Source organism: Plecotus auritus, assembly GCF_963455305.1.
Source record: "Plecotus auritus genome assembly, chromosome: 4".
Lineage (NCBI taxonomy): Eukaryota > Metazoa > Chordata > Mammalia > Chiroptera > Vespertilionidae > Plecotus > Plecotus auritus.
In genome coordinates, this window is record NC_137775.1 from 106,426,020 (window position 1) to 106,448,727 (window position 22,708).

Consider the following 22,708-nt stretch of genomic DNA (forward strand, 5'->3'; position numbering starts at 1 on the left):
AGGTCAGGCTCCCCTGTCCCTGCTACTGACACACAACCCCGTTTCGTCACTTACAAGATGGCGGAGACTGATGTTTGGCACGCTTCGTCCACAGACACCAGGGGATGCTTCTGGCATTTAGCTCATTTTCATCATTGTCTTCCATGGGTCGACCGAGGAAGACTGACCCGAAACCTCATGCTGCCACTCATCATAAGTGAATTTATCAACACCTATGTAATGGAACACTCAGGGGAGTACTAACTGTTTGCATGTGAAATTACTTCATTCTTCATGCTTCAATAAATTCAGTTCTGCATAATAAATTATGATGGGGGCAGCTGACAAGCCCGTCCGGTGGGAGTGGCAGGAGACAGTGAATGGGACCTCGTCTGCTGCCGTCTGTCCCGAGGCTGCGGTCTGTCCAAGGCTGCACAGCAGCCGCTGGCCCTCATGTCCCTTCTCTCCGTCCCCAAAATCCTGGTCCATTCAACATCTCCTTGACCCTAAAAAACCCGCCAGTGCCCGGGAGATGGGCACCGTCCAGTCTTCCCCCAGTACTGAGCTTCCTCAATCCACCCAGAAGGGCTCTACCTGCCGCTGCCTGAAACCCCCGTCAGAATCCTCCTCGTCCATTCGTGGCCTCGTCAGCTCTGCTGAGCAGAGAGCTGGCCGTCCCATTCTGGGTGGTTCCCGACAGTGCGGTTCTGGCATCAGCTGCGCTGTGCAGTCACACTGGGGACCCCACCCACTCAGCCGCCACCCCCTGCTAACGGGTGTGACACCACAGCCCACAGACTTGACCACTGATCTGTGACCATGCTCTGTAGACACGAGCTGTGTGAGGGACAGGACCCACACCCCTGAAACGCTGTGTTTGCTGTGAGTGCCTCAGAGCCTGCTCTGGCTAGTATCTATCTCAGCCGGAATTGTCACCAGATGGGTCAATGTTCTGGGTGAAGTTTCCTGGGCTTTGGAGGGGTTTTTGGTCTCATTGTTTTCATAAGAAGAAACTGTTTGGCAGAAAACATGCTTTAAAAAACATCATTTTCCGCCAAAACCGGTTTGGCTCAGTGGATAGAGCGTCAGCCTGCGGACTGAAAGGTCCCAGGTTCGATTCCGGTCAAGGGCATGTAACTTGGTTGCGGGCACATCCCCAGTAGGAGGTGTGCAAGAGGCAGCTGATCGATGTTTCTCTCTCATCGATGTTTCTGACTATCTATCCCTCTTCCTTCCTCTCTGTAAAAAATCAATAAAATATATTTTTTAAAAAAAAACATCATTTTCCATCTGGCTGGTGTGGCTCTGTGGTTGAACGTCAATCTATGAACCAGGAGGTGGCAGTTCAATTCTGATCAAGAGCACATGCTGGGTGTGGGTTCAGTCCCCAGTGGGGGGCGTGCAGGAGGCAGCGGATCGGTGATCTCTCTCATCTTTCTCTCCCTCTCCCTCCTTCTCTGAAATCAATAAAAGTCTATTTTTAAAAAGCACATCCTTCTCCTACAAGCTGCATCTGTATTGGATGGCCCAAAATAGAGCTCTCCATCTCCAACACTCGGCGGTCTCCTGTCACCAGTGCCCTGAGAGCTGCAGAGCCCGGACTTCTCTGTGATCATGGCCATCGCGCATGCCAGGGGCTGGGTGCTTGGTTCTAGGGTGCTTGTCTGTACTGCTGCTCAGAGGGCGTGGCTGATGGCTCAGAGGCGTGGCTGTGGGCTCGGGAGCGTGGCTGAGGACTCAGAAGAAGGTCCCTGCACCTTTGCCTCAGTTATGGGGATTTTCCTGCTTCTGGCCTCCGTTTCCACATCACCTGACAGGTAGACAGGTGGCATCGAGTCCTCTGGGCTTTTTATTTTTCTATATTTTAAATTCCAAGATGATCGACATAACCCTGAGCAGAATAAGTAACCCGTGGCCCTGGCCGGTGTGGCTCAGTGTTTAGAGCCAGTCAGGCGCATGCGGGAGGCAGCCAATCACTGTTCCTTTCTCTCTCTCTGCCCCCCCGCCACTTCCACTCTCTCTAAAAATCAATGGAAAAAATATCCCCAGTGCACCTGGGTCAGGCCAGCAAGGCGGGCATCTCCTCCCAACCAGGCAATTCCCAAGCAGCACAGAGGTGTGAAGCCCTGGATGTTGGGTTCCCTGCCCTGCCTCGCCTCCTAGCTATAAACCTTCGGCTGACCTCACGGATCAACGTATTAACAAGACTAACCATGACGGATGGACTGCTCCGGCCCTGCCCTCCACAAATTTGGGGGGCAGAGTCCCCCCAGACTGGCCTAGACCCTGGGGGGATGTAGTGGCTCCTGTGGCCTCAGCCTGTCCCCACTCACTGCCAAGTACAATGACCCCTTCCGCTGAACCATCGGTGTTAGCCTCGCCCCTGACCCCAGCATGACTGGTCATGGGGTGGGGGAGGGACCGGTGTGCCCCTCCGTCTGCGGGCAGGGTGGCCTACCCCTCCTGACCCCAAACCCCATTTCTCCTGCTGGTGTTTGTGCTTTTGAAAAGTGTTCAGTTATGGAAGCCCCTTGGGGCCCTCTGTCCCTAGCACCTCTTATTTATACTAACGTTCCCTGTTTTAAAAATATATATGTCACCAAGTGAGGATGAACAACAAAGAATCCCAGGATTCTGAAGACAAAGCATCCATGTAATTCCCTCAATAAAAAGGAAGGCGCCGGCCAGCCTGGCTCCATGGGTGGGCATGTCCCATGCAGCACCAGGAGGTCGGGGCACAGGCCCGGGTTTGGGGTTTGATCCCCAGTAGGGGGCGTACAGGAGGCAGATGTTTCTATCTTGCTGTCCCTCTCCCTTCCTCTCTCTGAAATCAATAAAAACGTATTTTTGTTAAAGAGAAAGAAAGGATCCAATGTCAGACAATCACACCTGGTCTGGGGGAATTTTAGTAGTGAAAGATGAGACAGAGGGTCGAAAACCAGGACTACAGGCTTTATTAGAGGAGAAGGACCCTGCCGGGCTGCCTTGCAAAGGAAGAGAGCACACGTGAACACGCCTTTTGAGGGGAGGAATGGGAAGGGACGGGGTTTAGGGTACTCGGCACGTGCTGATTGGTGGTTTCATATAAGGCACATGATTAGGCACTTAGGTACTTAGGAATCAAGGGCTTAGGGTATTTGACAGGTGCTGATTGGTGGTTCAATATACAGTCCATATAAGGTGCCTGGTTAGGTGCTCAGGAAAGTCCAGGCCGCAGGTGCAGTTTACATCATACTCGTCCATCAGTTGGGGGAAGAGAGGATCTATCACAAACGAGGCCGCCTGTGGCTTTCTCGGGACTGAAGCCCTGGCGCCCGCTTCCTGCCAGTAGCTCACAGCCAGACAGGGAGGGCAGACCCCTCCTGACCCGCGGTGGGGACAGGCAACTGTGGGTGCCGGAGGGAAGGCCCCGGGGGGAAAGGGCAGGAGGGGAGCCCAACCCTCGGCCCCTCCAGGCCAGCGCTGAGGCCACCGTGCACACGGCCTGGCGGCCACAGGCTCCGGGTCCCCCTCTGGCTGGGGGCCCCCCCACTCTGGCTGGGCCGTTTCTGGCTAGTGTTCCTCAGCCTCGGGTGGAGGTGGAAGCTGGAGGGAAAAGCCGCAGCCGCTATCCCATTGTCTATGGTCACACACAGAAGGAATGGCCCCAAGGTCACAGAGGTCACTGAGAACCTTACAAGCTTTTCCAGAACAAACAGCAGGCACTGACCTCTGGCCGCGTTTTGCATGAGAATTAACGTGGCGACTGGGCCTCTGCTCGGGGCACCTGGGACTCGGAAATGCGGCTTCTGATTGAAAACTCCGGTTTTTTTCTTAAGAAGCCAGAAGAAAAGGGGGACGTGGCGCTCATGTGCATCACAGATTGCCTCTCGGAGAAAATGGGGCATCCATAATTCATGGCACGTCTCGGGAGGGGAGGGGGGCGGGGCCAGCGCCTCCTAGCAACCGAGTCCTGGCAATCGTGCATCCAATTGGGCGCCCCGCGCGCACCGGGGCGGCGACGGCCGCGTGGGCGTCCACAGCTGCACGGGCTTCTTATGAGGGTCACGAGGTGGGGGGACGAGGGGAAGAAACGCGGCTGGGCGGTGAGTCTGAGCCACGGAAAACGTGAGCTAATATCCGGGCCAGACCCGCTTCCCTAGATCAGCGAGGCCGGGCGCCAGGTTCCACATTTAACCCTCTCTCACTCCCAAGTGTTCTTTACAAAAACAATGTACCTCGCGACAAAGGCCGCTGGGCGCACGAGGGGCCGGCTCTGCGGGCACTCGGGACGCTGTGGGGAGCAGCTCAGCGAATCCCCGAGAAGTGGCCCGGCCAGGCCTCCCTCCGTGGCAGCCCCAGAAACCAGAACCACTCGCCCCTTGTCACCTGCCAGGCTGTGGGGCCAGGAGGCGCACGCGCAGGTGGGCGGCCGTGCTCCCACGGAAAGCCACTGACATTCGTTGGCGGGGAGGGGGGCGGTGCTCCTGCTCGTGAAACACTGGGGCGCTGGGCTTTCAGGAAGACTTGGCTGCAGCCTAAACTGTGCAGCCTGCAGCCCCTCCTGGTGGGGTGATGGCTACCCCGACACCCGCCATCCACGAGGTTCTGCAGAAGGAAAGGCCTGTGGCGGCCACCGAGGGGCGGGGCACGCCAGGCCGACGTCCACTGCCACCAGAGCCCAGGTTCGCAGGCGCCGGGGAGTGCATGTGGCATCCAGGCTAGTGGCTCTGAACTTCCCTATCACCGACGGGCACCACCCTTTGCCCCTTTGAGGGGAGGTATTAGATGCTTTCTCTCTGCTGCGGCCCCAGCACCAAGGGCTTCCCAGCAGCCGCGGTGCCGCCAGCACCCTGATGGACTTACATGGGAGCCTGTGCGCTTAGTGGTTAAGAGCATGCCCCCCCACCCCCCGCACCAAAAGGTCAGATTCCCAGGCAAGGGCATGCATGTACCTGGATTGCAGGTTCGATCCCTGGTCCTAATCCGGGCACAAGTGGGAGGCAGCCAATCCATGTGTCTCTCTCGCATCAATGTTTCTCCCTTCCTCCTTTTTTTTTTTTAATATATATTTTATTGATTTTTTTTTTTTACAGAGAGGAAGGGAGAGGGATAGAGAGTTAGAAACATTGATGAGAGAGACATCGATCAGCTGCCTCCTGCACACCCCCGTACTGGGGATGTGCCCGCAACCAAGGTACATGCCCTTGACCGGAATCGAACCTGGGACCCTTCAGTCCGCAGGCCGACGCTCTATCCACTGGGCCAAACCGATTAGGGCCCTTCCTCCCTTTCACTCTAAAAATCAATGGGAAAAATATCCTCCGGTGAGGATTAAAAAAAAACAAGGGGTCTGCACATTGCTTTACACACACACAGACACGCTGGCTGCTGGGGAAACCTTGTGGGGTTCCTCTGCTCGTAACCTTCTAGAAACACCGAACGTCGCCAACCCGCACTGGATGGGGCAGCCCAGACCCTGGATGCAGCCCGGTGCCCCTCACCTGAGTCCAGGTCCCACCAGCAGGCAGGGACTCGAAGATGAGACTGCTTCTCCAGGGTGCTGTTAGCCTCCAGAGCAAGGATGAGGGCCAGGTGCATAGACTCAACAGGGAGGGGCAATACCGGGAAAACAAGAACCTTGCCCCAGGGTAACCTCCCCGCCTTGCATATTGCTGGCCATTCCGTTTAAACCCCTTGATCTTTTCTCCCCATTTTATTTTATTTTGCCGAGGGGGCAATGTAGGCGCTGGTCCCCTCCCCTCCAACTCATTTCAGCCTTGATTAACTGGAACATAATTACAATAAGACTGACTCATTTACTTTACTGCATGTGTATGCATGTGCCCGTGAGTGCATGTGTTTGTGTGTGCATGCGTGTGGTGTGCATCACGTCTGTGCCCATGCCTGTGTGGGGCCGGGTGGAGGCGAGTTTCCCGACCAGAGTCCTGGTTTCTTTAGTGGAGGCGCCCTCTTGTGGCCATAGGAAGGATTGCACCATGAAATGCCACCATGCCTGAGGACTTACCCAAGTTCATGTTACGGAAATTTTTCAGAAAATATTTTATTTGGGGTTTGAAAAGTTGACACGCCAAAATATTAAGGCACAGAAACCCCATTCTAGCTGATTACTGAGAGCAGGGTCCCTGTGCCAAGATGGTGCAACACGGAGTCGGGAGTTGAGGGCAGAGACCAAGGTGCCCGCCTGCTTTTGTCCCACCTGCCCCCCTGCCCCCGTCTACTCTGCTCTTGGGGGCCCCTTCTCTGCAGAGTCCTGCCAGGCAGCACTGAGGACGGACTGTCTGTCCGGGGGTTAGTGAGGTGCTGTCTTCTCCCAGGTCAGGCTCACGCGCATGGGCTCACAGTGAGGGCCAAGGGCACGTTGGCAGGACCCACCCACAGCTGGTGTCCATGGTCTCCTGACACCAAGGGCGACCTGACAGCTGAGTGGCCCATCAGGTGACAGGCAGCCCACGGGTGTGTCTCCGCACTGACCATCCCTCTGCCACCGACTTGCGTCCACCCTGGACACAGGGCCATGGCCCAGCCAGTGACCAGCGGCTTCAGCTCCAGGTTAACCTCTGCCTCTGATGTGGCATAGAGACTGAGAACCCCTTCTTCATACTCAAACACCCGGCGGGCGGGGGCGCTTCTTCCCAGAGGAAGCAGGTGGAAGAGTTGTCACACCGGCCTGTGGGTGTCTGCAGCCTCTGCAGCAGCCACCACGGGGAGCGAGCGTCCCCACAGGCCAAGGGTACCCACAGGGACCAGCTGTGCCCGGGGGCCAGGGTGCAGTATTTTATTTTTTATTTTTAATATTTTTATTGATTTCAGAGAGGGAGAGGGAGAAACATCAAGAATGAGAATCATTGATTGGCTGTCTCCTGCATGCCCCCACTGGGGATCAAGCCCACAACCTGGCATGTGCCCTGACCGGGAATCCATGACCTCTTGGTTTCTAGGTCAACGCTCAACCACTGAGCCACTTCAGCTGGGAAGGGGGTTGGGGTGGAGCGGGAGGAGGGGAGCCCAGCAGGGGAACTGGGCATGGTACTGGATCAGACAAGGTCGGCATGTGCTCCGTGTGGGTGAGCAGGGAAGGACGTGGCAAGGGGCAGGCTAGAGACCACAGGGAGTGACACTGCAGGCCCCTGAGGCATGGGCAATGGGAGCGGGACAGTGAGGTGACGTCCCAGTGCCCACACCCTTGCAGGAGGCGGCTGCTGCCTCAGGACCGGTGGCCACTGTCTTCCCACAGCTGGTAGGATCACCGTCGCCTGTGGGGTCACCCGTCACCTTTAGGGCCACCTGTCGCCTGTGGGGTCTCCTGTCACCTTTAGGGCCACCTGTCACCTGTAGGGTCACTGGTCACCTGTAGGGTCACCGTCGCCTAATGAGTCATCTATCACCTGACACGTCACCTGTGGCGTTAGGAGGCCATGGACACTGGGTGTGGACACTGACAAGGCAAATCTCGCAATGGACATGGGGACATGGGGACGCACGATGGTCTGAAAGGCCATGTTCCTAGACCCCAGAAGAGAGGGCGACGGAACGCCAGACATTCCAGGCTGCACACCTTCTCACACCCAGTCAGTGTGGGTGACTCAGCGTGGGGGTGGCACAGGGTCATTTAAATGTAATAGTCATAACTATAATGTCTGCAACTGCTTAGTGCATTTATTCACATGTATAACATGCTCATAAACACTGAAATGAGACAAACCCAAAACCAGCAGCAGCTGCCCTGGCCAGTCGTTCAGTGGTTAGAGTGTTGGCCTGTGCACCAAAGGGTCTCGGGTTCAATACCCAGCCAAGAGCACGTTACCCAGCCAAGAGCACGTACCTGGGTTGTATGCTCAATCCCTGGCCCTGGTCAGGGCACATGCGGGAGGCAACCAATAGGTGTGTCTCTCACATCAATGTTTCTCTAGCCCTCCCCCACTCCCTCCCTTCCATTCTCTCTAAAAATCAATGGAGTCCTCGCTGGTTTGGCTCAGTGGACAGAGCCTGTGGACTGAATGATCCTGGGTTCAATTCCAGTCAAGGGCACATGCCTGGGTTGCAGGCTCAATCCCCAGAAGGGGGCATGCAGGAGGCAGCCGATCAATGGTTCTCTCTCATCATTGACGTTTCTCTCTCTCCTCTCCCTTTCTCTCTGAAATCAATACAAATATATCTTTTTTAAAATAAGAAAAATAAAAATAAAAGGAAAAAATATCCTCGGGTGAAGATTAACAACAAAGAAAACCAGCAGGAGCCGCTGCGGAGGAGGGTGTGGGCAGCCGAGGAGGAGGGCGGGCAGGCAGGACTCCAGGCCGCCCGGGACTGTGGGGGGCGCAGCCTGAAGTGGGCGGTGTGTAGGGCCCACCAGCCTCGTGTGGACACCAGGTCTGTGGCCTATGTGACTGCAGGGCCAGGTGGGTGGGAGCAGAGCTTGCACCCCACTTCACACTGAGGCTTGGGGGACGTACGTGTGGTCCAGGGCCCATGTTCTCAACTGTGGAAGGACAGTGACACGGCCGGGCCATGGTCACAGCACCGCCCAAGCCCCATGTGCCCACAGAAGCCCATGCTCCCCCCCTCTCCGCCCGCCCCCTGAGCTGACGGGGAATATGAGGGACAGGGGTCCGTGGTGTCCCTGGGCAAAGCGTGTGCCCCCCGGGACAGGCAGCATTTCCGAGGTGGGGCGGTGGACTTGGGGCGCAGCCTGCCCTAGCCCCCAGGCCCGGGATTTGCGCAAGCCCAGCCAGTGCACCCAGGCCACTCTCGGGTGGGCAGGGTTATGGGCCCATCGACGAGCCACCTGGGCCTCTCACTGAGCGATGGCTCCTCAGAGAAACAACTTTTATGACATAAAAACTGGATTTCGTTTGTTCACTGAGAATGAATGCACTCAGGCGAAAGCCTGTGAGCCCAGGGACAGAGGCCGTCACCGCTGCCACAGCGTGAGGTCACCATGCCGGCCGAGGCCCTGCCGGGCGTCAGGAGCAGCAGCACCAGGGGCCGGGACAGGCCATGCCCAGGGGACCCTCTGTGAATGGCCAGTTGCAGGGGAACCTGTGAGAGCTGGAGGGACAGGGAGGATGAGGACTGACCACAAAGGCTGGGCACCCTGGGCGGTGTGCTTGGTGGCTGACACCCCCCACATCCACTCCTGCTCTTGTCCCCGATGCCTCAGCCACCTCAGGGCAGCAGAAGCACAGCGCCAGCTTGCCGAGCAGGATGGCGCTGCGCCCACAGGTGATGCCGCTCCGGGGAGGCGCCGGGCTGTGGGCCGAGTGGACAGCAAGGTGGGCCCTCCCCACGGACGATTGCACGGAAGGCGCCAGGACACCCAGCGATGTGTCTGCGAGGGCATTGTCACATCCACGGGGACAGGCAGGCGGGGTGCAGAGTCCAGTTTGGGAGACAAGAATACCCTGGAGGCGGTGGTGACGGATGTGCTTCATGTCCCTGAAGCACACACTGGGTCTGTCTGGTGTATTTACCACCCCCCACCCCGCCCCCGGGCACAGCTCAACACGTGGTGAGCCCATGCACAGGCTGAGAGCCGGGACCTGCCCACAGCCTTTCCCCACACGAGGCCAGTCACGCAATTCCTGCCACTCTTTTCTTCAGAACAAATGACCTGAGCGGCCACCGTGTGGGGTTGGGGGGCAAAGTGCCAGCGCACCGTGGGGCGCCCACTACCGGGCACAGCCACGGCCCTTCCAGCTAACAGGTGGCCATGCCGGCCTGTCACCTGGCTCAGGGGCGCTCTGATCTGGGAAGAGTACCCCAGGGACAGGGCTGCCTATGGATGGCGGCAGGTTCCAGGAAAGCCCTCTCGGCAAGCCCTCGGGGCAGGAGCTGGCAGCCTGACGTCCAGGTAGAATCCCGAGCCTTCGGGTCTGGGCTCTAGCAGCCAGCTGGCCAAGGGCAGGAGCCTCGTGGAGCTGACACGATGGAGCCTGGACAGCGCACCGCCGGGCCAGGGCTACCTGCGGGCCAGGGCTGCCGCGCATCCCAATCTGTCTGCACATGGTACACAAGACTTTCCCACACCAGGGCGAGCGCGGAGGCGGGACTGACACAACCCGTGCTGACTGTCCTGACAGCCCAGAGCAGGGGGCAGATGCCCAGAAGGCAGTCGTGTCCGCTCTGCGGTGACCGTTGCAGACGGAGTCGGACCAGAGTGGCAGCAGTGCAGGCTGAGCCGCTGGTCCATTGTGTGCTCCTGTGGGCGGAGCCAGGTGGGCGGAGGTCCACGTGGGAAGGTCTGCCCTGGGCACGCCCGCCTGACCAGGGGTGACACATGAACTTAGATCCCACCCACTAAAACCTATTTTGGCAAAAAGAAGATCAGGTGTGTCCGCTCGCCCCTGTCACGGCCCCACCGTCTCCAGGCTGTGAACGATGTTCGAGGGTGTCCCGTGTCCTGGTTTTGAGGGGCTCTGGGGGAGGGTTAGGGGATCTCTAGGGAGTGTTTGTGCAATTTCCTGTGAACATGTGAGCACTTCACAAGTATGGTTGGAGGGTTTTGCAGCCTTTAATCCTCCCAACACCGGCCAAAAGCTCTGCCCCCAGAGGTGACCCCCAAGCGGGAGGTGGGAGGCAGCCCGGCAGGTGTGGCTGCACCTCTGCTGCGTGGCTGCGCACTGCTCCTCACCTGTGAGTGGACCCACCGCGTGGCCCTGGGCCTCTCCAGCTCACTGAGCCGGCCCGGCAGTGGGCAGTGAGGCCCCACAGCTGCACAAACACTTGTCATGTTGGGGCTTGAAACACTCAGGGCCCTGACACCACCCCCAGACACTGCTCCAGGGTGACTGGTCTCCAGGGACAGTGAGGGACAAGTGCCATGAAACAGTCCGTCCCTCTGTTCCCCCCCCCCCCCTCCACGGTCCCCCAGAGGCTCCAGAGTGACAGGAGGAGTCCCACTCAGGACAGACCCACCTGGACCTGCACGTGCCGCCCCCTCACAGCGAGGACCAGGCCTCAGGATGCAACCGACGGGCCACAGGCAGGACATTCGGAAGCACGTCCCTGCACCCAGCCCGTGTCCCAGGAGGCTGCTGGCCTCACGCTGTTCAGCGGGAGTGTCACCTCAGAATCCAGCCTTTTGCCCCAAAACATCCACCCCCGGAACCGAGACGGCGCCCGGCTGAGGGCAGTGCGGGCTGAGGCGGTGAAGGAGGCTGCAGCCAGGTGGTGCTCACACTTTATTCCGTGGTGGCGCCCCGGTCAGGTCTCCGTGCTGGCTGTTCCCACAAGCACTGCTCAGCCCGCAGCGCGCCCCCACCCACACAAGAGCAGCGCCGGTGGCCGACACATCAGGACCACACGCCACACCAGGCGCGGCACAGGCCAAGCCCGAGCCGCCAGCTCAGCACTGCGGGTCCGAGTTGCTGGCATTTTTACGTCACATCCACACTTTTCACAATTCCTTTGTTTGCACGAGGGCGAGGGAAAGGCGGTGGACAGCAGACTCTCGTGTTAGCGGAGGAGTCGTCGCCACAGGGGCAGCTGGGCGCCCTGACCACAGCCAGGGAGCAAAGCGTTAGGCAGCGGATCGTGCAGAGAAAGCACAGAGGCAAGGCCGGCAGACAGGAGGGCTGTGTCCACAGACGAAACGAGTTCGTGCCTGCTGGCGCCCGCATGCCAGGCAGCCGTCTGCCTCCCCACACCCTAAACTCAGAGCCCGGGCTGTTCACGGAGCAAAGCTCTGTAGAGGCCCGTGCATGTGCTACGGGACCAGTGATGGGTTGGGAAGAAAGGAGGGACTAGCACTAATCACAGCACACTTGGCACCAGCGGTTCTACTCCGAGGGTCAGGTTAAAAACTCAATGATGTGGCAGACAGGGACGGGGCCACGACAGGGCTGAGGTCTGACCCCTGCAGCCCCGCTCAGGGATGGTGTGTGTTACCTGGAGTCACTACACTCACTACCCTCCGATTCCCACCAGCCCCACGAAAAACGCCCCCCGGTCACGCCCCTAAAGCTAGCGCTGCATCAGGGTTTGCATGGCAGCCGCACGGTTGAGAAGAACAAGCGAGAGCCCCGACCGCTGCCCAGGAATCGCTATCTTAGTGCTGGGCTGAAGCCAAGGAGGGCGTTCACGCCACCGCCCGATGCTCATCGCCCGCTGCCTGACTGGCTGCCCGTCCGCGTCCTGGGGCTGAGGAGGTGACAGGGCGGGGAGCAGGCACCCTACCTATCGCACACACCACACAGCGCGACGCCGCAGCGGCCGGCGCTCTAGTGCTGCCCCTTGGTCGACTTCTTCTTCTTGGACTCGTCTCTGTGCTTCTGCTTCTTCCTCTTGCCGCCTTCTTTGAGTCCTAGGGAGACACGGCTTGTGAAACACTGTGTACGGCAGCTGCCCCCGCCCCCAACCACGTCTAACTGTCCCCACACTAACAGCAACACGACACAGGAAAGCCATGCCTCCTCACATGACATGACCACGGACCACACCTAAAGCTCAACCAAAGGCTTGGCTTCACCACAACTCGGGGGCCACGGCCGCCGCCTGGGCCCACCCGGCAGGGCACAGCCCATCCCTGGCGTCCCCGCGTCCCCCACCAGAGTCTGCACTGCGGGGACCAGCACCCCCTTCTGTCCTGGTGGTGGTGCCCAAGGGACAGAGGCAAGGCTCCCTGGGCCCCTGTCTGAGCCACACGAGGCCCTCTGCCCTGAGCAGTTCTGCAGACACGGGGCCCGAGGCCTGTGGAAACGGCCACCTGGGTGCATCCTGAAGAACCTAAGTTACGGGGCGACATTTCACAGCAGTCTCCAGTCCTGACCTCAGCCGCCCACTCTGGGGACGCAGCTCACAGTGACCATCACAGGTGTCACAACCCCGTGGGTAGGTCCCCACAGACAACCCCATGATGCAGCCGTGCCTACTCCTACTCCTGCCCGCCGTACCCTGCTACCGGGTGAAAGCCGAGGCTCTCACTGGACGGCGCACAAACACAAGGCTCTGGCGCCCTGGGTTCTCAGTGGTGGCATTCGGGGCCGCTGCCAGCCTTCGCCAGCCTCCACCCTCGCCATCCAGCAGGAGGTCCGCGATGTTTGCAGAGGCTGCAGCACCCGAGGTGAGGGCAGGCACCCCTGCTGGCAGGGCTGGCTGTGGGGACACGGACCTGGACCCTGGCAGACCTGACAGAGGGAGACAGCAGCCTTCGAGGAGAAACATGGGACCAGGGCCGCAGAGTCTGCGGTGTGTACCGACGTGACTGCAAGGAGTGGGACGGGATGAGGTGGGGGAGGCGGCCGCGGCGGGCCCACCTGGGTCCTTCCTAGTGGGGAAACCCAGAGCCAGCCGGGTCACGGTAAGAGGGGCAGGGGAGGCCCGTGGCTCGTGGGGGGCCAGACACCCCACCAACGTGAGGAAAAGGGGAAGGCCTCCTCACTCCCATTCTTATTAAACATGCATTTCTAAGTTTAAGAGCACAGGAAGCCTGGCTGGCGTGGCTCAGTGGTTGAGCATTGACCTAGGAACCAGGAGGTCACGGTTCGATTCCAATCAGGGCACATGCCCGGGATGTGGCTTGGTCGCCAGTGGGGGGCATGCAGGAGGCAGCTGATCAATGATTCTCTCTCATTGATGTTTCCATCTCTCTCTCCCTCTCCCTTCCTCTCTGAAATCAATAAAAATGTATTTTAAAAGAATAAAGAGCACAGGAAAATTACCTCAGACTTACAAGAGATTTAACAAGAAAACAGAGCTGGTGCGTGTTTGATTGGCGCAGCCACACACCCCACCTCCACACCCCGGCACGCCTCCCTGGGAGGTGCCCGCCCTGCATCTGGGGCCCATCAGAGCCCCGCAGCCCAGGAGCCAGGCAGATGCAGACACAGACCCGCCATCTGGTTGGGAGATTTCTTCAAAATCGTGTCAAGTGCCCTGCGGGTTTGGCTCAATAGATACATTGGCCAGCAGACTGAAGGTCCTGGGTTCAATTCCTGGTCAAGGGCATATACCTGGGTTGCAGGTTCCATTCCTGGCCCTGGTCGGGAGGCAGCCAATCAATGTTTCTCTCTCTCTCTCTCTCTCTCTCTCTTTCTGTCTCTCCCCCTTGCTTCCCTCCTCTAAAAATCAATGGAAGAAATTTGCTCAGGTGAGGATTAATAAAAAAATGTTTTTAACTGTGTAAGAAAATGGATGTGTGATGGGAACGGTCCTCGTCTGATTCCAACAGGCCAGACCCGCAGCCATATTTGGGTCAAAGATTTCAAATCCAGGGGAGCACAGCAAACAAGCTGGTGATGGGTGCATGCCGCTGAGCACCGGCTCCGCCACAATGGGGGGGGCGAGGGGGGTGCTCCAAGGTGAGTGGACACTCAGATCCCGCCAACCCTCCCACGCCCACTCGGCCTCGCACCTCACCCGGCCTGGCCCTGCAGCTCCACCTACAGCCCTGACCACACCGCTCGCTCCTGGGAAAGTCCTTCCTGATGCAGTCAGGACTGGAAGGAAATGCCGGCAGACCCCGCACGCAGTGCAGGTGAGTGACAGGGTGGGCACTCGGGTTCCTTGTAAAACAACTCCTCTGCTATTTGCTTAAAATGCTCAATGTTCACATTAATTTAAAACCAAACAAAGCAATAAGACGTGGGCCGTCCTGCCAAGGATTTCGAGGGGACACGTGGGGGGGGGGGGGGGCCTGGGAAAGAGCAGCTGCGAGCCTCATGGAGAAGCGCAGGCAAGCAAGTCCATTTCACTGCAGACAAGCTCCCACCTGCCACAGACCTGCCCACCCAGCTCCAAGCCTTCAGCCCGCAGCGAGGGTGCAGCTGCAGGTCCGAGCACAGAGTTAAGGGCATCCTGACCAGTGGCTCAGTCGGTTGGAGCATCGTCCCAGGTTGTGGGTTCAATCCCCAGTGTAGGAGGCAACCAGTCAATGTTTCACTCGCTCTCTCCCTTCCTCTCTCTAAACATAAATTTAAAAGTGTTTAACAAGAGTTAAGGATGGAGGCCGCTCATTCCTGAGTTTTCCCTGCGCAGGAATTTCTTAGTCCTTCCCAGCAGCCGCACCTGCGGGAGCGTGACTCACGCAGAAGCCGACCTCCTCAGTTTTCCTGGCCACTTGCTGGTTCCTGGGCTGTACAAGGGCACAGGGGCATGACGTCAGAAATGAGCTGGTGAGCTTTATGGATTAGAGTAGAAGGCAACGCACGTTAAGAAGCCAAATGAACCCTCGCTGGTCTGGCTCAGTGGATAGAGCGTCGGCCTGCGGACTGAAGGGTCCCAGGTTTGATTCTGGTCGAGGGCACATGCCCGGGTTGCGGGCTTGAACCCCAGTGTGGGGCGTGCAGGATGCAACCGATCGAGGATTCTCTTATCATGGATGTTTTTTCTCTCTCTCTCTGTCCAACCCCCCACCTTCCTCTCTGAAATCAATAAAAATATTTTTTTAAAAAGCCAAATGCCAGCAACTGAAGCCGCTTCCCTTGCCCCTGCTGCACGTGCCGGGCCTGGTGGCCCAGAGCCAGGGCCAGGGCTAAAGTCACACACACCCCCCGCCGCAACGGCCAGGCCCCTGCCGTGCATCCTGCCGCCATACGTGAGCCGAGTGTGGGACCTCTCACTCCAGCACCCGAGTTCCGCGCGTCAGGAGCGTCTCACTATTTTAGCCTAAACGAGCCACTTGCAGAAGCTGCCGCTGCCTCCAGGCAGCACTGCCCCAGCCTCAGGGCACCTGTGTCCCGGGAATCAGGTCCCTCCCATGTGCTTCTTTTAAAGGAACGTTACTCAGGACTTGGAATATGGCGGACAATGACCAGGCCAGCTTAGTGAGGGGCCAGGGAGGGGCCCAGCCGTGGACGCTGCGGAGAGAGCTGCTTGTGGGACGAGGTCACCAGAGACCAAGTCTCAGCGCCCTGCAGGCAGCAGCGGCTCAGATTTCCTCGCTGCCCCCTTTTCTTGCATCCTCCTTCAGGGAACTTCTGCCGTCTGACCGCTCACTGCATGTTTGTGCGAGAGTCACGCCTTTAATTCCGTGTGACGCGCTCAGTCTTCTCAATGTCTCATAAGTTGATTTTAAAAAAGGGAACAACAAAAAATGTTTGACTCCAACATTCAGAAATGCTCCCAGGGGGCCTGGGTCCCCACAGAGCCCAGGGGGCTCCAGCTGAGGCACGCGCCACCCCGCCAGCCACGGACGAGGACTCGTGCAGGCGCTCACAATGAGATGCCCCCACTCCCTTGCGGGACCAACAGGGACCCAGTGTAGACACTGACAAAGGCACGTGGTTGCAGAGAGAATGACTCCGTGTCCTCTGCTAATGCTGGCGTTCCCGGGGTTCTCCGGCAAGTGACAAAGTGCCTTCCACTCCAGAGGCACATCTGGGACACGGCCTGTTGCTGAGCTTGGATGCGGCTTCAGCCCGGTCAGCGGGCGGTGGCCCTGCCCTGGGAGACTGGCTGGACCACACGCCTCACTCCCAGGAACTGGGACATCCTGACTAGGGGGCTGAGGTGTCCCTCCAACCAGACGACGCACCCATTATATCACTATCAAGCAGCGCTCATCCAGGGAAATGGAGCCTGCAGCCCTGCCCTGGTCGAGGCCCCAAATGTCCGGGTCCCACCCCCAGCCGCCAGACCCCGAGCTCCAGGAGGGGACAGGGAATCCTGGCGAACATCCATTCAAGGCCAACGGGTCCTTCCTGAGTCACTCAGCCCTTCCAGCTGCCCCTTTTTTACTGTTGCCCACAGAGGCTCCTCCCAAGCGGCGCCGGCAGCATTGTTGGCATGGCCGGCCCCAGGGGCGGGGCTCCATGCAAGGGGGTGGGGGGCGCAGATGGGACACTTCCTTCTGCCTGAACAGACACCCAGAAGGACTCCATAGATAGATTTCGATAGAAAGCTCTGGGAGATGAACTTATTTCTACCCTAAGTCCACGGAGTTAATTAACCTCACGCCGTCGCAGGACACGGTAGACCAAGGGTGAGCCTTTTCCTCCCACATAGCCTGCAGGATAGCTGCACCCTCAGAGACTCCCCAGAACCTGGGACAGCCCCCCACAACCTAGGACAACCCCCCCCCGAACCTGGGACAGCCCCCGCCCAGAACCTGGAACAGCCCCCCCAGAACCTGGAACAGACCCCCCAGAACCTGGAACGCCCCCACGCCCCCCCCCCACGCCGGGACCTGGGATAGCCCCCCTGGAACCTGGAACAGACCTCCCGGGACCTGGGACAGACCCCCAGGAACCTGGGACAGCGCCCCCCAGAACCTGAAACAGCTCCTCACGGGACCTGGGACAGACCCCATCCTGCCCAGAACCTGAGACAGATCATATGTCTGGGACAGTCCCCCCGCCCGGAACCTGAGACAGATCATATGCTTGGGACAGACCGCCCCCCCCCCCCGCCCCCGAAACCTGAGACAGATCATATGCCTGGGACAGCCCCCCCGGAACCTGAGCCAGACCCTCAGAACCTGGCACAGACCCCCCTGGAACCTGAGCCAGACCCCCCCGGAATGAGACAGACCCCCGAGAACCTGAGACAGACACTCAGAATATAAGACAGACCACAGGCCTGGGAGCAGGACAGGACAGCACCAGGGGGAGGCCGTCGAGGCCACCAGGCCCATAGGAAGCAGCGGGCTCAGCATCCACCCAGCCTGACAGAGCCCCGGGTGGCCTATGTTACTTTGCATTTAACCAAACACAGGGGAAGGCAGGCGGTGGAAGATGATGCCGAGGCAGCAGCGCGAAGGCTGCCTGGGGGCCGGTCCGTCCAAGTCACGAGACACGAGTTACAAAAGGAGCACTTAGGGTGAAAGCTGCACCTGGTGACTGTGGCACCTGCATCTGTGCCAAGACAACACACTTCATACAGAAGGTGGCACCCCGTTTTAATTGTGGGGTCTCCGGAAGGCACCTCCCCTACCTGCAAGGTCAGCTGACCAGGCGCACCTGCCCACCCTGCCCATCAGGTGAGGACACAGCACAGCAGTGATTTCTGTCCTCGCTGGCCTTGGGCAGGACGGGGCACGTCCCTGGAGGGGCGCTCTGCCTCAGTTTCCCTCCGCACACCTGCTGAGAAGGCGGAGGGGTCCCAGTGGCTGGCGGCCCGATGGCGGCCCAACTCGTCCTCGTCCTCGTGCTTGGGCGGTGGGGTGGACCTGTGGGACCTCAGAGGGCGGGCGCTGGTGCTGGCAGGCTGCTCAGGCAGCGCGTGCTGGCCTCTGAGCCGGCAGGCCTCCCGGAAGGCGTCCTCGTCAGCCACACCTGCAAGGACAGATAGGGTCGTGTGAGCAGGTGTCACCCTCGCTCTGGAGCAGGAAAGCTGCCCACCTCCTCAGGTGCACAGCGGGGGCTGCACGTCACTGAGGGAACGGCCGTGTGAACACCCGCCCGACCCGAAGGCCCAGGGAACTCGAGGGCACCTGCTGGAATCTGTCCTCAGCCTCGGCCCGCGGCGCAGGTCCCGCCTCCGACTCGCTCTCCGCACGCTGACTCTAGAACCTGCACCCAGGCCCTGCCCACCCCCCAACGCTGGCCACAATGGAGGCACCAGAGGCCCGTCCCTGTCCCACCCACGGCACTGGCGTCAGCCACGCTGGACACACGCCCCACTCAGGACAGTCCCCCCAGCCGTGTTCCTCTGGTCTTTCGAGCCTAGGAGTGCTGCACCGCCACGGAGGCCAGGAGGCCGTGGCAGCGGTCAGATTGCAAGTTCACCCTCTCGGCAGTTTTTGACGAAGTCATGCTTCCCTTCCAGTGCCCGAGGCAGGACGCACACGTGGGACAGGAAGACGCCCCCACTGGCTGTCCTGCCCCCACGCCGCGCAGGTAAGAACTGCTGGCTCCAGACGGTCCTGCGGTGCAAGGTGTTAGGACAGAGCTGAGGCCTGGGCAGTTAGAGCTCCTGACCTCGTGCTGGTGGCTGAGCACCTGAGCTCCGGGCAGTGCTGGGAGGCTGGTGGCCAGTCCTCGGGGTCTGAGCTGGGAGGACAGCTCAATCCTCGCAGGAGCCTGGCTGCAGGGCCCAGCACGTCCTCCACGGCAGGGCTGGCCGAGGGGCCCGGGTACCGTCCGAGGGGCCGCGCCCTCCCACACCAGACAGCTTTCTGGGAAATGCTGGGCTCTCAGTGGCCTGCCTTCTGGGTTTGCATTTTAGAAGATTTCCAAACTGTGTCCAGTTCCATTTTACTAAACCTCCAACCTGCACAGCCCTGGGCACAGCTGCGACACACAAACATGCACGTGGGCTTTACAGCTGGGGTCCAGCTCGTGGGACATGCCCTCCGTGCCCGGCCTCACCCCTGCAACCATCACTTCCCCACCCGTTTCCCCAGGCAGCTCCTGCAGCTGGGAGGGAACCCCAGCTGACGTCACAACAGAGCTCACAACAACCCGCGCCCTCCCTCCCCCCCACCGCCCCGCCCGCTACTGTCAGATCCCCCTGCAGGTGAACTGGGCGGTTGGCTGGTGTCGGACGGCCCTCCCCTCGAGGACCCGCCTGCACGCCGAGAGGGTGTCAAGACCCCCACCCCCAACACCGGCTGCTCACTAGGCAAGCAAGCAGCACCAACTGCCCAGGCCTCGCGCTCAGGCTAAGACCCACGCGCACTGTGGAACCCTCTCCGCGGCCGCTGAGCTCCTGGCAATCATATGGGAGCACTTGGACCAACCCCTGGGAGCGGGTGAAGAAATCAGTCATGTAGCGGCTTCACCAGCCTCGCCTGAGTGGAAGACGCAGGTGCTGATGGCTGTGTCCTGTGCTCAGGGCCCATAACTGTGGCGTCCAAGGCGGGCACACACCAGGAGAAACTCACAAAAATCCTGACCCAGGTCACATCCTGGGGACAGACAGCGGGTGCCCCACATGTGGCAGCAGAGTGTCAGGAGGCCCTGCCTGCCTGAGGCCCTCACGCCGGGTCACCCCCACCGTCACAAGTGTCACTGCCCACCAGAGGGTGACATCGTGTCAGATCTGAGTCTGTCCCGTGAGGCTGAGCCTGAGCTGCACGGGGGCGGGGGGGGGGGGGGCGCGGGGGGCAGTGGTGGACCCCCGGAGCATGTCCACAGTCCCACTTACCTCGCCAGGAGGGTCCCGCTCCTCAGGGGGACTCAGGACCCAGTCCACCCTGCAGCCCTCAGTCACAGGAAGGAAGCGGTGGCACTGGCGCACACCCACGGTGGAAACCCACGTCCACGAGCACTCATCACCGTGTCCCGCACAAGCAGCACAGCAGCCGCACTGGGCCTGGCTCCGGGGCAGCACATGGGCAGGACTTGGCAGGGCCAAGATGCGTGCCCCCGGCCCCCTCGGATCCAGCACCCAGGCGGGAGCCATGGGGCAGCTGTGCATCAGCCAGGCCCTCCCACTGTCTGGATGAGACACACCCACTGGGTCAGTGGTGACACCACCTGTCCCCTCGCTCAGCGCCCACAACGTGGGCCGGAGGCTTCCAGGGCCACTTGGTATGTGTCTGCTGTTTGGAAGTCACTAAGATGTTCAGCGTGATGTTCTGAGAGCACCCCAAATGCATAGAAAACACCAGACCTCTCTCTCCACGTTCCCAGGAGCCCAGCCTTAGGGGGAGGGGGGATGTGCACAACACCCTTCCCAGCAGCCTTCAGATCTTACATGCAGAGTCTCTTGCCCCTGCACCTGGGCCCCGCCACCACCCCGCCTCCTCGCAGCCTGCCCGCTGCGCAGCCCTACTGCATGTCCTATGGTCAGTTGGAGCCTGTAGCCGGGATGAGCTGGGCCTGGGGGCCCGGCCTCCACGTGAGCCACAGAAATGGGTGGGACACACCACTGAGCCCAGTCTTGTGCGAGTCCCTGAAGGACTTACCTGCATGGTCAACCTGGAGGACACGTGACCTCTCGGCGCCCGCCCTCCCAGCCCTGCTGTGGGGTCCAGGGTCCAGGGTCTGGAGCAGGGCCTCAAAGGTCCCTATGAAATGCTAGTGTCACAAGTACCAGGAAAAACCACTTGAGGACAGGAAGTAACAGTGGAGTGAAGCGAAGACTAATCATTCCTCCGTTCACCCAGAAGTTCTCACTGGGCCCCTGCTCGAGGCCACACAAGAACCCCAAACCCCCTTCATCCCTGTGTGCACATTACTAGGCCACCCCCTCAGAGTGATACTGAGCTGTAGGTGACACACCACGTGAGTTTGAGGAAAGGGGTCTTAAAAGGGATAATCCTGCCTCAGTCGGCATGGCTCAGTGGTTGTACATCCACTGCCCACTGCCCACTCCCACCTACGATCCCAGAAGTCACGGTTCAATTCAGTCAAGGCACATGCTCAGGTTGTGGGCTGGCCCCCAGTGGAGGGCATGCAGGGGGCAGCGATCGATGACTCTCTCATCATTGATATTTTTTTCTCTCTCTTCCTTCCTCTCTGAAGTCAATAAAAAAATGTATTTTTTAATAAGGATAATCCTGACAAACGTCCAGGGGCACCTGGGGAGGGGACACTGTCTCCATCCTCACGGTGCTGTGTTCTCACCCAGGTCACAGCCTGGCACCGAGTTTGTAAAGGTCCCCAGGGACTCTCCCACTGCTGACCAGAGACGCCCCTCAGGCCTTTCGAGAGCAGGTGTGGCCAGAGCAGGGCTGCTCCCCCTTCCGGGCCCCCAGTGACAGGGGTGTCAGCACAAGGCGGAGTCCTGCCCACTCCAGCCCCATGAGGAGGTGCTGGGCTGCTGGACGCTACACTGGGTGGGGTGGGGGGGGGGGATAGTTCGTGCACAGCAAGGACCACATGGAACACAAGCCTCCCATGGCCACGCCTCAGTGGCAGTGTGTGGTGTGTGTGTGTGTGTGTGTGTGTGTGTGTGTGTGTGTGTGTTGGGGGGGGAGCACAAGACGCGCTGGGCTTTCCCAACATCCTCCTCGGACTGCACATTCCGAGCTCTGTCATCTCTTTTGCGGAATCCCCCACCCGCCACCCTCCAAGCACAACCCTCGTGGCCTCCCGCCCACATGGCCCTCGCCTGTGTGCTCCTCACCCTACAGGCTTATAGGGTCAAAAAATCTGCTCCACGTGGAGGCAGGTTTCTGCTTCGGTTTCGAGGAAACAGCCTGTCTTCTTGTGGTGGGGACGCCCCCAAACCACAAGGGGCCCCAGGAGCTGCTATTGGACAGATAACCATGCCGTTTTCCCAGCCCTGCAGGCTTGGGTGGTATGACGAAAGCTTCAAGAACAGGGTCTGAGTTGGAACCTCCCTTTGCTTGTATCCCTTTGCCCCCTCCAACCCTGCATGCAGCAAAGCCCCCAAAAATTGAGGATGCAAACTACTTTTCAACTGCATGCTGGGCCCCCTAGGGTGAGTAAGTGACAGACGCGCAGGCCACGGAGGGGGAGGCGGGGGCACACATCCCTTTCAGGACACAGGTCCCTCACAAAGACACAGGGGGTCCTGACTTCAGAGCACACAGTGAGGACCAGGCCTGCACCAGGGGCAGGAGCCGACTCCGAGCTGTGAACGCTCACACCACGTATGACATAGGCACCTACACACAAACATGTTACCCGCACCACGGCTATGGGCACTGGAGACAGGAGGCTCCCCAGGCAGAGCCCCGCCATAAGAGGAACAGCTCTGAACCAGACAAACCTGCCCCAAAAAGAAACCTCGCAGCCCGGCCTGCGGGGCAGCTACAACCCGACCAGCAGCCCACATGCCACGCCCACTTTAGACCCAGTCACCCTTTGCTTTCCTGAAAACACTGTTGTTGTTAATCCTCCCCTGAGGATAGCTGTTCTCACTGATTTTTTTATGAGAGTTG

At 59.6% G+C, this 22,708-nt stretch overlaps 1 protein-coding gene across 8 annotated transcripts in view; it reads right to left on the reverse strand.

Annotated features, from left to right (window-relative positions):
- Positions 1–22,708, reverse strand: part of DNAJB6 (DnaJ heat shock protein family (Hsp40) member B6) — a 75,016-nt gene that overhangs the window by 2,812 nt on the left and 49,496 nt on the right. For 4 of the 8 annotated variants that reach the window (XM_080665359.1, XM_080665363.1, XM_080665361.1 and 1 more), the window contains exons 9-10: positions 17,994–18,188; positions 12,154–12,280 (exon numbers count right to left, since the gene is read on the reverse strand). In XM_080665359.1, coding sequence (XP_080521485.1) covers positions 12,198–12,280; positions 17,994–18,188 — 278 coding nt within the window. In that variant the 3' untranslated portion in view covers positions 12,154–12,197. Of the gene's footprint in view, positions 1–2,912; positions 3,792–11,146; positions 12,007–12,057; positions 12,281–17,993; positions 18,189–22,708 lie in introns of those variants that run through there. The other 4 variants (XM_080665357.1, XM_080665353.1, XM_080665362.1 and 1 more) reach the window with 3 other exon arrangements.